Below are 15025 nucleotides of genomic sequence, written 5' to 3'. Positions count from 1 at the left end.
AATCCAGGTACATAGGCCATATGCCCCAATGACTGGTGGATCACATCAAACAGCATGTCTCTTTGCCTGTTTGAAAAAGGCAAAATACTGACTGTACCCAACCAGCCCATGCTTGCAAAACTCAGAACATATTGTTCAACATTAGCTGTGATGCTGGAATTGAACAGCACTCGCTAGACACTCCTGATTGCGCTAAGAATTATACTGACAACTAATTTAAGCTCGCAGTGTGGCATACTTATGTGTGCTAGAAGCTACATAAATTCACATACTGGGCACTGTCCTTGGCAGACAGAAGGAGCATGTTCACACGTTGCACCTTTTCCAAATAAACAAAAGCTTGGGACAAAGCCATTCTATGGTTCATTCCCCACGGAAATGCCTTAACCAGTCAGAGTCGAACTATCTGGTTTGAATTTAGACAAAAGCTTGTCAGTTAACTGTTCCCTGGTGCATTCTCCATGGCAATGCCTCTACCAATCACAGTCCATTTGCCAACCAATCAGCAACCTCTTCTCATGTAGTATAAATTGTTGTTCCCTTTACAATTGGTATTCTTGCATACCTGTACTGATGAGTGCAAGACAAAAAGATTCGATGGCATGTCTCTTTTTTCAGCAATGCTCAGGTTCTGTACTACCAAATGACTATTGTCCAATGTCTTCACCCTGTTGCAATAATAGGTCTCCATATGACTCACCTATACTGTTAACCCTGGACTTGGCAGGAAAACAGGGACCCCCATGGTCTGGCTTGAAGGCATTTTATTTTACCAGTCTTTCTAGTCAGTGATGATTTTAAAGTTCAAAAAGGGCTGATATATTATTTGTTCCAATCTCAAACATGCCAGTGAATCCTCTGATGCATTTTTTGATCTTCAATGTTCATGTTAAAGTTTAAAGCCAAAAATTGATTTGTCTGCTTAACTAGTGGGAATCTCAAATGTTGGATAACTATGCTGCATGACTGGGGTAGATACAATATAAAAACCATTTTGCAGTGAAGCAAGATATAAAATTGTACCATGCTCCACTCTGAAACTACAACATTTAACGCAGTTTTGTTTTCCTTCAAAATTGAAGTGACATGCGCCTTTATTTTGCATTAGGACGACATTCTTTGCTATCGTGCGTTATCCAACAATGTTCTGCAGCTGCCCTTTACCTTATTGTACTTATCAAAGAATCTTATGCTACACCAAACATTATTAAATAACTGATGCTCTGTGCTTTATGCCTTCGTGGCACATATAAAGGAGAGTGGTATCATAAAAACAGAAGAAAAAGTAATAGGAGAGAACAATTCTCTATAAACTATGGAGTTATTTCATGTAATGAACACAGTAGCAATATATCTTTGGTGTGTTGGGCTTTGTTATTCTTACAAGATTGATTTTTTTCATTTTTGTGACAAGGGAATGCCCAGAGGCAAAACAAAAAAAAAGAGACCTAGCACAGGGATTTCTAGGAATGCCTGATGGGATTAGTGAACAGTTTTACTTCAAGCTGGCGCAGCAACATTAATGAGGCAATCAAGTATAACTGTGAGCATCTGACTATTGTTGGAAAAAGGGAAAGGCTGTCGAAGGTTTTCATCTTGCACTCATCAGGACAGATGCAGAGTGGCAAATTTCAAAGGGAGCAACAATTTATATTGTTTGAGAAAAGGGTGCTGATTGGTTGGCAAGTCAATTCTGATTGGTCAAGGCATTGCCATGGAGAATGCACCAGGAAACTATTGCCGCCATGTTTCTGATTAATTCAAAAAAGGCACAATGCCTGGTAAAGTTCCTTTTTCCTGCAGAGAACAAGCCTCTGTAAATGAAATATGTAGCTTCTAGAAGCATAAGTGATCCACATTGTGAGTCCAACTGATGAACTTAAATTGGTTGTTAGTGTCATTCTTAGCACACTTGGGATTGTTCACCAAGTGCTGCCTAATCGTGCAATCACATCTAATGTTAGACATTATGTTCTGAGATTCGCAAACCTGGGCTGGTTGAGTACGGTCAACACCTGTCCTATTGCCAACAGCTGTAGGGATGTGATGTTTGAAATGATCCATCAGATGTATACCTGTCTACCTGGCATAGCGTCAGCATTGAAGTTCTTATGCCACATTACCTATTTGTGTGGTAGGCAGCGTGCCTTTTTGGCTTGATTGCATCATCCTGTTAATGGAAAATGTCACTTGTGTTGCTAATGCACAGTAGCACCGTGAAATTTTTTTGAGCATGTCCATTTAGCTTTACATAATAGGTAGAGCAGTGATCGTACTCAGCCAAGCACTTGCTTGCAAAACTCAGAATGTGGGGCAGGATTTTGAAGTCGTCAGACAGTGGCTGTAGGCGGGCCTGGGAGTGGCCAGAAAACGGTCTGCTGCCTGCGATCGGGCCCCGACCACGATTTCACACTGGCGGGCCAATTAAGGCCCACCCAGTGTGAAACACGGCTCTGTGCTGGCCAGGAAGGGCCAAGTGGGGGCGGGGGCTTGTCAGCCGCTGGGCCTAATGGTGACCCTGTGGCCGGTTTAACAACAGCCCAGGCTGCCTCTGGAAGGCTGCCATGGAAAGACTTGTGTTTAGAGTTCCCAATGGAGTTGAGTGCAGCTGGACATGGCAGGCAGGAGGGCAGTTTGGGTGGGCACTTGGCCCCCTGCTTTTCCAATGCGTGCCTCACCATCCTCCTAGAGGAAGTGACTGCCAGGAGGGACACCCTTGTCCCCAGGGATGGGAGGAGGAGGCCACCGCACCTCACCAAGAGGGCATGGGAGGAGATGGCAGCAATAGTGAGCAGCCATGACGTGGTGCGGCGCACATGGGCGCAGTGCCAGAAACACTTCAATGACCTTCTGTGCTCAGGAAGGGTGAGTACCATGTTGGCATGGGTCAGTGTGCAGATGTTGTAGGTCGGGCCATCCCCCCATGGACATCGAGGGCGCTAAAGTCTGAGTGCCAACTGTCAATGATGCCGGAGCTGGCCAGGTGGGTGAGCCCTGGCTGCTTGGACTGAGTGCCTTGTGACTCGTGGGCCACGACTCGGATGTGCCCTGCCAGGTGTTACCCAGGTCGGGTTGGCCAGGCTGCAATGGCACTGCAGGTAGAGAGTGGACTAATCAATACTCCTTTGTTGTTTTAGGAGAAGACGAGTAATAACCAGGCAGAGAGGACAGGTACAGGCTGAGAGCAGCCCAACCCCCTGCTGCTCCGCAGGTTCAAGCAAGATGCCCTGGAGCTTGAGAGCCAGCATGCTCCCCATGCAACCGGGCATGAAGAGGTGGGGCTGCCAGATGAAGTTAAGAGTGCAGTGCACAGAGGTGAGAATTTTGGCTTGTGCAACCATTCTAGTGTAGTCTCTTCATTGATGGGAGTCTCGAACCTGGAGTCCCCATTGATCATTGAAAGAAGATGGCACCGTGATGCAGATCTCCATGGTCTCACCAGGGTACCTGGCATGCACAGTGACAGTGTGAAGACCTTAGCTAATGACATGTCCTTGTTCTCGCTTTTAGGTTCGCCAGCATGTGTTCGTTCTGCGGACCCTGACGGGCCACCCTTGACGCCAGAGGACCACCCAGCTTCTGTTGTACTTGCATCACACCTGTTCTCTGAAACAGGCAGCAGCACAGACACCAGCACCTCGGTGGGCATTAGATCAGCAGCTAATATCTTGGTGCACATTGACGAGGGCATTTCACACTTGCTTGAGGTGCAGGCAGAGGCAGGGAGTGCTCAGGGCTCCGGCAGTCGAAGGACAGCTGGGGACCAGGACGATACTCAGTTGAAGGCAGCTGATGAGCCTCTGGAGTTGTCCATTAGATGGCAGATGCTGGATGTCCAGTGAGATGTGTGGGAGAATCTGGTGGAGATCCATGTGGGAATGCGTGCCATGGTCTCTGTTATGGAGGAGTCCATGCGAAGCATGAGCACTGCGCCGACCCTCATGGCCGAGCGCACTACCTCCTCCATTGAGACAGTGGCGACTCTCATGGAGAGGCAGCTCCAGGAACAGAATCAGGGGTTCCTGGGGTCATGCTCGGACCTGCAAGCCCTCATACAGGCAATGACCTCAGGCGGTCAGTGTCAGTGTGGGAGATGGATTGGGCACCCAGTATCCCAGCTAGGTGCCTGTCCATCAATGGTGAGCAGGAAGGTCCAGAGCAACCTCACGTTGGCACATGAGATGATTGCTGTCTTGTGGTGTCTGTCTCTCAGGGTGCTCTGGATGATGGCAGCAGCTCCTCTGCCCCTCTGGCAGTGTCTGTCACATCTGATGAAGCTGCAATGACTGGGGAGATGCCAGCCATGGCACTGGCCGCTCCCTCCCAGGTGGGGCTAGCACAGGCTGCACAGGCCAGAGGATGACCACCAAGGTCATCAAGGCCAACTAAAGAGCAGATTCAACAGGCTGCCTCCAATGCCGGTGCTACTGAGGACGTGGTACCAGAATGTAGCACTCGCAAACGTAAGTTAAAGGTACAAGAGGGACTGTTCATGGGTGATTTGATGTTCATTTATGTTTACTTTATCTATTCTGGTCCAGGAATGAAGGGGGGACACGGGTTTGGCTATGGGCAGTCAGTGGCACCCTGGATGCGGGGGAACCCAGCAATCACTGCAAAGCCTCTGGCTCGCTCAGCCTGGCTAGCCTCGTCTGTACGGTAAAGAATAAAGGTCAGTACCTGCCTGAACAAATCATCTGTCACCAGCTTCACGCAACAGTGGACAGCTGATTGGGAGACTCCACACCCCCACTGAGCCCTGGAAAGAGGCGGAGACATAGAAGTTGAGGGCCACTGACCTTCAGAGCCACTAGCATGGGGTGTCCATCCACATAGTCGGAGCCGATCTCAGGCCCAATCATCTGACAAAGGGAGGTCATTGTCTCCCTTGAGAGAGGGAGCGAGGAGTGAAGAGTTTTGGAGATAGTTTGCTGCTGGTTGCTTCACGGTACTTTGCAGTTTCATCTCTGTTCGGGGATTCATTCTTAGCATTTCCAGGCATCATTTCAGGACTCATTGGTGTCTCCAAGGCCCCCAGAGGATTTAGCCCATGTGGATCCTTCCAGGTGTCAGCCTTCCCTTACGCTGATAATGGGGATGGTGCTCTCCGCTGGTGGCACCTACTTTGAGGAGGAAGAGAGGGGCAGAAGGGAGAAGAGGCCAGGTGTCCCAATGCAGCTTCCAGGGGAGCGAACTGTAGGAGGAGAGGTGCAGGCACAAGGGGCGCAGGGCCAGCAGGTTGTCCAAGGTGGAAGGGGCCGCAGAAGACAATCCTGCTGCCAGGGTTTATAGATGGTGATGCAGCTACCTCAATATGTCCGACGTGCAATGCCGAAGGAGGCTTCGGTGGCAGAAGAGCGGAGGTGTTGCTGCCGTCATCCGGAGCGCCCTGAGAGGAGCTGCAGAGATGAGCAGCTTGTGCGCCAACATGAGGTTGCTGTGGACCTCCCTGCTCGCCATTGATGGATGGGCACCTAGCTGTTATACTGGGTGCCTCATCCATCTCACACATGGACACTGAGGTCAGTGCCTGTGTGAGGGCTTGCAGGTCCGAGCACAAGCCCAGGAACCCCAATTCAGTTCCTGGAGCTGTGTCTCCACTATCTTAATGGAAGAGGCATTGCACTCCATCATGAGGGTCAACATAGTGCTGATGCTCCACAAGGACTCCTCCACAACGGAGACCATGGCACGCATACCCTCATGGATCTTTGTCAGATCCTCCCACACTCCCCACTGGACATCCAGCATCTGCTGCTTAATGGCTGACTCCAGAGGCCCATCATCAGCCTTCGACTGAGCATCGTCCTGGTCTCCAGCAGTCCTCTGACTGCTGGCATCCTCAGGACTCTGCCTCCACCTGCACTTCACAGTGTGAAGTGCCATCAACAATGGGCACCGAGATACTAGCTGCTAAACTAATGCCCACTGAGCTGCTGGTATCTGCGCTAGTGCCTGGTTCAGAGAGTGGGTGTGATGCAGGTGTTTCTGGAACATGGCGGTCCTCCGGTGTCAGGGGTAGCTCCTGGAGGTCCTGAGAATTGCTGCCTGGTAGCAGATCTAAGGGACACTGTCACATGAGTTGGGACATGTCCATCACTTTACCTCAAACCTTTATAAAATATTTGAAAACCCTCATGAAACCTCATCCTGCCCGTGGATGAGGTTTCATGCTTTTTCTGAAGCCCGCCGGGGCTCCTGGCCTGCCCGTCAACCCTATGGTTGGACGGGCAGCCCTGTCAATTACCTAAATTGTTTTAGTAATGGCCTCAATAGGCCGTTGACAGGTCGGCGGGCGCACAGCTGATTCATTTTGCGTCAGCGAGCGGGCACTGCCCCTGCTCTCCAACCTAAAGATCCTGCCCATTGTCTTTCAATGATCAATGAGGAATCCAGCCTGGAGCCTGATGAGACTGGTTGTTTGCAGCATCCAAAACTCTCACCTCATTGCACTGCACTCTTACCTTTGTCTGACACCCCAGCCTCCTTGCAGTCGGTTGTCCGAGGTGCATGGCGCCTCCTGAACTCCAAGGAGAGGATGAGGAGGTGTAGGTGTCCTCCACCAGTCCGCAACCCAATATTGTTATGGGATGTCTTCTCCTGAAAGGACAGAGGAGCGTTGATTAGTCCACTCTCTACCTGCAGCGCCATTGCAGCCTGGCCAACCCCAGTTGAGGGCACATCTGAGTCGTGGCCCTCGAGCCGCAAGGAACTCAGTCAAAGCAGCCAGGGCTCACCCCCTTGGCCAGCCCTGGTGTGATTGACATTTGGCACTCAGACTCTAACACCCCTGAGCTCCATGGGGGGATGGCCAGCCCAAAACACTTGGACACACTGACTCATGCCAACATGGCATTCACCATTCCTGAGCGCAGCATGTCATTAAACCTCTTCTGGCTCTGCACCCAGGTGCGCTGCACCATGTTGTGGCTGCTCACCCGGGCTGCCACCTCCTCCCATGTCCTTTTTGTGAGGTGCGGTGGCCTCTTCCTCCCACCTCTGTAGACAAGGGTGTCTCTTCTGGCAGCCACCTCCTCTAGGGGGTCAGCGAGGCGCTCATCGGAAAAATGGGGAGGCCAAGTGCCCAGCTGACCTCACCTCCTGCCTGGCGTCTACATCTTCATTTGCAGCCATGTCGTTGCAGCAACTCTGACGTGGGTAGCCTCCCTGGGGCTACCTGCGCCTTTTTGAACTGGCCACTGGGTTGTCATCGGACTCGGCGGCTGAAAGTTTGAGGTTGTCCACTTGGCAAGAAGAATAGGAAAGCAGAATACTATTTAAATGGAGAGAGACTGCAGAATACTACAGTAGAGAGGGAACTGGATGTCCTTGTGCATGAATCGCAAGAAGTTAACAAGCAGGTACAGCAAGTGATTAGGAAGGCAAATGGAATTTATTGTAAGGGGGGTGGAATATAAAAGTTGAGAAGCTGTGCTACAGCTCTAGGGGAATTAGTGAGACCATACCTGGAATACTGTGTACAGTTTTGGTCTCCTTACTTAAGAAGGGATATACTTGAATTGAAAGCAGTTCAGAGAAGGTTCACTGGCCTGATTCCTGGGATGGAGTAGTTGTCTTATGAGGAAAAGCTGAGCAGGTTGGGCCTATGCTCATTGGAGTTTAGAAGAATGAGAAGTGACCTTATTGAAACAAAAAAATATTCTGAGGGGGTTTGACAGGCTACATGCTGGGAGGATGTTTCTTCGCGTGGGGGAATCTAGGACAATGGACCACAGTTTAAAAATAAGAGGGCAACCCCATTTAAGATGGAGATGAGGAGGAATTTCTTCCCTCAAAGGGTTGCTAGTGTTTGAAATTCTCTTCCAAAGAGAGCAGTGGAGGCTGGGTCATTGACTATATTCAAGGTTACATTAGACAGATTTTCGATCGACAGCAGAGTTAAGGGTTAAAGGAGACAGGCAGGGAAGAAGAGTTAAGGCCACAATCAAATCAGCTATGATTCTAACCAATGGTGGATCAGGTTCAATTGGCTAAATGGCCAATGTTCCTTGTTCCTATTTCTTATATGAACAGCATGTCTTTTTTTTTAGCAAATTCTCAAATTCTGTACTACCAAGCAAATAACGCGAGCACCTGTCTCATTTCACTGTTGATACCAGAGGGGATCTGGAAACATACACCTTGGTCCCATGAATGAATAAAAAAAACACAGTGATTGTAACTTGTGCACCAGGGTGTTTCTTTGTCTGTGAAACCCATAACAATATTTATTTGCAATTTGAATTTTTTTGTGTTTAGATGCCTGAAAATACACAATACAACTTTTCTGTCTATAAACATAATCGATACAGAAGGCAGAAGAGAGTACTGATGGTAAGCTGAACAATTTTCTCTGTCGCTAAATATCTGAGGTGGCAGTTTAATTCGCATTGCTTAAGGAAGCATGATCTTCAATGAAAGCAATTTGAAAACCTTTTTATTCCATTGGTCAACACTTTAAGATGATGATGGAAATTACATTGAACTGCAATACTGGATCACTTTCTCATGAAATCATTGATGACGGTGATGCTCTGTTCATCTGTCCTTTCTACCTCTCTGGACAAAAAAGAAAAGATCATGGGGTAGATTATGACTTTGTATTAAAAAAATCTGCTCAGATACTAAGGCAGGCCATGCCCGCATGCAGCAAGACCTGGACAGTATCCAGGCTTGGGCTGACAATTGGCAAGTAACTCCATTGCTAGGCATTGCTAGGCAATCCACTCAATTGCTAGGCAATGACCATCTCCAAAAAGAGAGAATCTAACCATCTCCCATTGACATTCAATGGCATTGCCATTGCTGAATTACCCACTGTCAACGTCATGGGAGTTACCATTGACCAGAAAATTACCTGGACCAATCATATAAATGCTGTGGTTACAAGAGCAGGTCAGAGGCTAGGAATTCTCTGGCAAAGAACTCACCTCCTGACTCCCCAAAGCCTGTCCACCATTTCCAAGGCACAAGTCAGGAGTGTGGTAGAATACTCTCCACTTACCTGAATGAGTGCAGCTCCAACAACATTCAAGAAGCTTGACACCATCCAGGACAAAACAGCCCATCCATCACCTGAAACATTCACTTCCTCCACTACCAGCTAAAGTGGCAATAGTGTGTACCATCTACAAGATGACCTGCAGCAACTTGCCAAGGCTTCTTCAACAGCACCTCCAAAACCCACTAGCTGTGACACCTAGAAGAACAAAGGCAGCACATGCATGGAAACACACCACCTGAAAGTTCCCCTTCACATCACTCACCATCTTGAATTGAGGCTATATCACTGTCCTTTTATTATTGCTGGGTCAAAATCAGGGAACTCCCGCCCTAACAACTTTGCAGGTGTGCCTACACCACATGGCATGAGGCGATTCAAGTAGGTGACTCAGCACAACCTTTTCCAGGGCCATTAGGGATGGGCAATAAATGCCAACCTTGTCAGCGGCTCCCTCATCCCAAGTATGCATAAGAATGAATGGTGGTGTGAGTGGAAATAAAAGTCAAGAGAGCTATGAGACTCACTATTGATTTGCTATTGCCTGCTTTTTGCTATCAGAGTCAGAATCTACCGCAGTGCTCTTTCACAATGATCAAAATCATTAATGCTGAGATTATAATGTATGTGCAAATGAAATTTCTTGTGATTTCATTTTTTCCATGTTCAGTACATCTTTAAGGTCTATGCATTTATGTTCCAGGTTGGAAGAGCAGGGAGAAACTTATCAGTAGTGGTGAATAGTTCTAGAACTAGGAGTCGCTGTTTAAAAATAAGGGGTCGCTCATTTAAGTTAGAGATAAGGAGAAATTGTTTCTCTCAGAGGGTCATGAGTCTTTGGAACGCTCTTCCTCAAAAGGAGGTGGAAGCAAAGTCTTTGAATATTTTTAAGGCAGAGCTAGATAGATTCTTGATTAACAAGGGGGTGAAAGGTTAACGGGGGTAGGCAGGAATATGGAGTTGAGGTTACATTCAGTGCAGCCATAATCTTAATGAATGGCGGAACAGGTTCGAGGGGGCGAGTGGCCTACTCCTGCTCCTAATTCGTATGTTTGTATGTTTATCGAGGCAGTTAGTTTAAATCTAAACAATTAGCCCAGGCAGGCTGCTCAGGATGTTTGACGTTGAGCTTCTGACTGGATAACCTTTAAATCCTACTTTTGGTATGATTTTAAATGTTTAAAAACAAAGCAAATGAAACAATTGAAATATTGGTATTCATTAACTTACAATATGAGAAACCTTGCCACTAAAACAAATAGCACTGTTTAATATTGAGATAGGTAAGTTCAGTTTTTTTCTGAAATTCGCTTCCATCAAGTAATTCACTTTTACGAAAAATGCAAATGTATGTTGAAATAGTTTTTATACAATTAGTGCACAGAATATAGAAGAAAGGTTATAGCACCTTTTGTGACCTTGGGATGTCCTGAGTGCTTTACAACCAGTGTTATCATGTAGAAAACATGTTATCCAGTTCACACTCAGCAAGGTTCAACAAACATCAATGAAATCAGTGACCAGATAATCTGTTTTGGTTAATAAAAGTGGAAAATGTTGGAAATATTCAGCAATTTAGGCAGCATCTGCAGAGAGAGAGAGTTCAAAATGTTTCAGATTGAGGAGCTTTTATTGAGATACATAGGTGCAGTTTTTCTGCTGTTGCACCCTGCAATATAAACTATGTCAAGATTTCTGCAGTGTAAGTAAAGAACTGATTTGTGCTTTTATAGTACTTTTCACCACCAAGGCACTTCAGAGTCAATTAAGTACACTTGAAAAGTATTCATTAATGTAGGAAATTTCAGCAGCTAATTTGGGCACAGCAAAGTCTCACAAGCACACAGCAATGTGATAAATGTCCACATAATCTGGTTTTGGCGGTGTGGAGTACTGGCGGTTTGTCAGTATGAAGTTGGTATGGACATTGGCTGAACTTTGCTTCACTTGTAATCAACCTCATCCTAAAGCACACAATTGAATGCTGACAAATCTTTAAAACAGTGCAATCCAAACCATATCACAAAGTGGCATATGCATTCAATAATAGCAGCCTCTCGCCACTTAAAAAAAGTGATTAAAATCACAACGAGAAGTGAAAATTAAAGCACTACTTGCTTGGAGATCATGTGGAATTTCCTGAAAACAATTGGTCTTGCATGATTGCCCCAGAATTTTATTTCTTCTTTGTCAATAACCGATTCCCTCATGAAATGTTTTCCTTCTTAAGTGTCCCCCAAATATTGTCCATTGCTACTGTTGCTATTGACTGCATTGATTTGTAATTACTGATGTCCCATTAATGCGTATTTCCTTTCTAGATTGATTATAATTCAAGGCTTTTGTGCAATATTGAAAAAGGTATTATTAAGAAACAGTTTTCATTTAAATCTATCAAATCGTGTGAACATGTTGAAGGACAGAAGATCAGCATTTCCTTTTTAAGGCACCACGATTATGAACTTGAAGCTACTTCTGCTGAAGATAGAATAAAGGTAATAGTCAAATGTTTCTGCATTCTCCAAACACTGAATCAATTCATATTTTAAAAACTTTTCTTTGCTTGACTGATGTAGTGAGTGATATTTTAGACAATTTTCTCTCCTAGCTTTGCTCAATGGGGAAAGTGCAAATGGAAATGTCAGCTGAATATATATTTCATAATTGCTTCTCTTTGCAATTTCCTTCCTTCTTCCTCTCCTGAAGCTGCAAGCTCATTTTAGGGTATGGCTTGACAGGCGCTGACTGCCTTCTGACACTTCACCCCTGTGGTGATTATTCACTTTTGAACCTGCAGAGAGTGCCAGCAGGCAATTTGACCATTGTGGAGGTAGGTTAAGGGGGCAGTATCAAAGCGGAGCCTAATTATACACACTCCCAACCTGCCCCCCCCCCGCCCCCTTTCTTTAGGAATAGGAAACCTTGGCTGTTTTTTTCACACTCTCAGCCTGGAATAATGAACCCAATTATTTTACCTCTATTTTCACCAACGCTGAGATCTGATACTTCAGCATAAGCTGGAGATCTAACTTTTATTAACTTTTTAAGCTGAACCCTGATAAACGGTATGTAACATTCCATTTGTAAGTTTAGTAAAATCCTGCTTTTTAAAGAAAAATGCAAGAGCAATAAACTGGTTAAATTGCTTATTTCCTGCTGTTTGAATCACTGTGTCCTGCCTTGAACATTATCTGACATTTAGTAGGCTTTTCAGATAGTCTGGTCTTTGTTCCAGTGCCCTGAATGTGTTTAATGTGGTGATTTCATTTGCATTTCTTCAACTTTGATTACAGATTATTCAGTTTATGAACCAAATCATTCAAAATAACATTAATGCGACCCATCCGACACATGAGAGGGACAGTTTTACCCCACAACAAGAGCCTGAGGTCATAAAAGAGGGGCAGTTGGAATTGCAGAAAGGAGGCCTTGCTTCAGTCAAATGGAACAGGTACATGTTGTGCATTCTTGATTAATTCTATTCCTTTTAACAAAATGTTTCTCTGATTATTTCCAGCGAGGTTTGTCTTGTTCCATCAGCTATAGTGAAATTTTCTGTTACATGTAATATTTTATAGGAATATAAGAGATAAGTGGAATAGGCCATATGTGCCTTTGGGCCTAGTCTTCCTTTCAAAATGCTGATAGCTTATTTTCTACTTAAACTCTATTCCCCCAATCTTGCTGCCTCCATCCATATTCTATTTTCATTAAAAAAAAATCTTGTCAATTTAAGCCTTGAATATACTCAATGGCCGAGAGCCCAAAGCTCTCTGGAGAATTCCAAAGGTTTACAACCATCTGAGAGAAGAAATTTATCCTCGATGTATCATAAGGTTCTGGGTTCAAGTCCCATTCCAGGGCTTGTGTACAAAATCAAGGCTGGCACTCCACTGCAGTACTAAGGATGTGCTGCATGGTGGAAGGTGCTGTAATTTAGATGCAATCTTAAACTGAGGCCCAACTGCCTGCTTGGGTGGATGGAGGAGATCCCATGGCACAATTTTGAAGAAGAGCAGGGCAGTTGTCCCCGGTGTTCTGGCCAATGTTTAACCCTCAATCAATTAACAAACAGATTATCTAGCCATTGCTTTGTGGGAGTTTGCTGTGTGTAATTGGCTACTGTGTTTCCTACATTACAACAGAGACTACACTTCAGAAGTACTTCTTTGGCTGTGAGTCATTTTTAGATGTTGGTAGTCAAGAAAGTACCAGATAAATGCACATCTTTCCTTTTATTTTCATCTCAGTCCTAAATGGCTGACCCTTTATTCTGAAACTGTGAACACTAGCTCTGGAATCTCCAGGCAGGAGAAACAGACTCTCAGCATCTACTATGACAATTTTCTTCCAATCTTAATTATGTAAATGCTAATCCCTAATTGTCCATCTTCCCAAATGAGCCCAACAAATACAAATATATCCAAACCTTATAAGTAGTCCATTTTTCTACGTAGGTAAGTGATAGCATTAGTTTTCCGTTGCAGCATGCCTCATGTCTTCTCTCATCTTTCGTAAACCTGTGTGGTATATAATGACAAATCAAGGATATATGGTGCTGTGCAGGAAGAATATGCATTGCATGGGGTTTTATATTATGATTTTTGCTTTTTTCCCCTGTAAGTAATGTAGTTCTCTGCAAAATTCAGATTTTCTGAAGCCCATTTCAAATGATTTTAATTCCAGTTCACACTTCTTGGTCTGTATTCAGATGTGTGACAATTATAGCCAGCTACAATAACTAATTCCCAATTGAGGTAAAATGAGCACCATTATCTGCATCCTTTCTCTTCTAAAAATGGTGTTTATATTTGTATTAGTTCTTGTAGCAACCAGTTCTAGTGAGGCTTATCTGATCATATTTAAATATTCCCCGTAAGTTATCTATGTTAACTACTTTATTATATGTATCTTGCATTATTATAATCCTTACTGAATTTTATTTGCTAAATTTTGAAAATATTATACCACTTTTCTTAAACAGAAGATTCTAATGCAGATTGAAACCTGTTAATACTGCCTGGAATGCTAATGTTTAAAATTCATTTATGGTGTGTGGGTGCCACAGGCAAAGCTGGCATTTGCTGCATATCCCTAGAATGTGCAGTGAGCCACCATCTTGAACAACTGCAGTCCATGAGGTATAGGTACACCCACATTACTGTTAGGGACAGAAATCCAGGGTTTTCACCCAGTGACAGAGAAGGAACAGCGATATATTTCCAAGTCAGGATGGTGTATGGCTTGGAGGGGAACTTCAGGTCATGGTGTTCCCATGCGTCTACTGCCCTTGTTCTTCTAGGCATCGAGGTTGTGAGTTGCTGTCGAAGGAGCCTTGGTGAGTTGTTGCAGTTCATCTTGCACTTGGTACACACTGCTGCCACTGTGTACTAGAGGTGGAGCGAGTGAATGTTTAAGGTGGTAGATGAGGTGCTGATCAAGCAGGCTGCTTTGTTTTGGATCGTGTCGAGTTTCTTGGGTATTGGGTGGAATTTTCCATTCTAGAGATTAAGTCCGGTGGCAGGCAGGAAAGTTGTCATGATTGTTTTTTTATTTATTCATTCATGGGATGTGGGCTTCGCTGGCTGGGCCAGCATTTATTGCCCATCCCTAATTTCCCTCGACAAGGTGGTGGTGAGCTGCCTTCTTGAACCGCTGCAGTCCATATGGTGTAGGTGCACATACAGTTCCTGCTGGGCGGCGGGGTGGGTGAACATGCGTGTTCTTCCAATTTTCAGCTCATTAATTATGCATCCACGAGGAGCTCGGTGAACCTCATGTCAGGGCGAGCTGGAAGCTGCCATTACCTCAAAGGGTCGAATGCCCTGGTGCCATATTTAAAGGGCACCCAGACAGACATACACTCATTGCAGGCTAGGAAGTCTGCACTACTCCTGCATAGTCCTTACAGCTGCAGCTCGTACTGGAGAAGCTGTCATATGTGAGCAATCACATTCCGGGATATACAAGGATGCCTCTGGCATTGCCTTTTGCTCATCACTAGATAAAAGCACTGCCGGTGAT

General features: G+C 45.3%; 1 protein-coding gene across 1 annotated transcript in view; it reads left to right on the top strand.

Moving 5' to 3' along the window:
* LOC144688604 (uncharacterized) overlaps nt 1-15025 on the top strand; it is a 144183-nt gene that overhangs the window by 32289 nt on the left and 96869 nt on the right. The window contains exons 3-5 of the mRNA XM_078555373.1: nt 8260-8334; nt 11323-11496; nt 12295-12452. Of these exons, the coding sequence (XP_078411499.1) occupies nt 8260-8334; nt 11323-11496; nt 12295-12452 (407 nt within the window). The remainder of the gene's footprint in view (nt 1-8259; nt 8335-11322; nt 11497-12294; nt 12453-15025) is intronic.

This window comes from Cetorhinus maximus, chromosome 13, assembly GCF_964194155.1.
Source record: "Cetorhinus maximus chromosome 13, sCetMax3.hap1.1, whole genome shotgun sequence".
NCBI classification, from domain to species: Eukaryota; Metazoa; Chordata; class Chondrichthyes; order Lamniformes; family Cetorhinidae; genus Cetorhinus; species Cetorhinus maximus.
The sequence above is the reverse complement of the archived record's forward strand: the minus strand, read 5'-3'. Positions and strand labels throughout refer to the sequence as shown.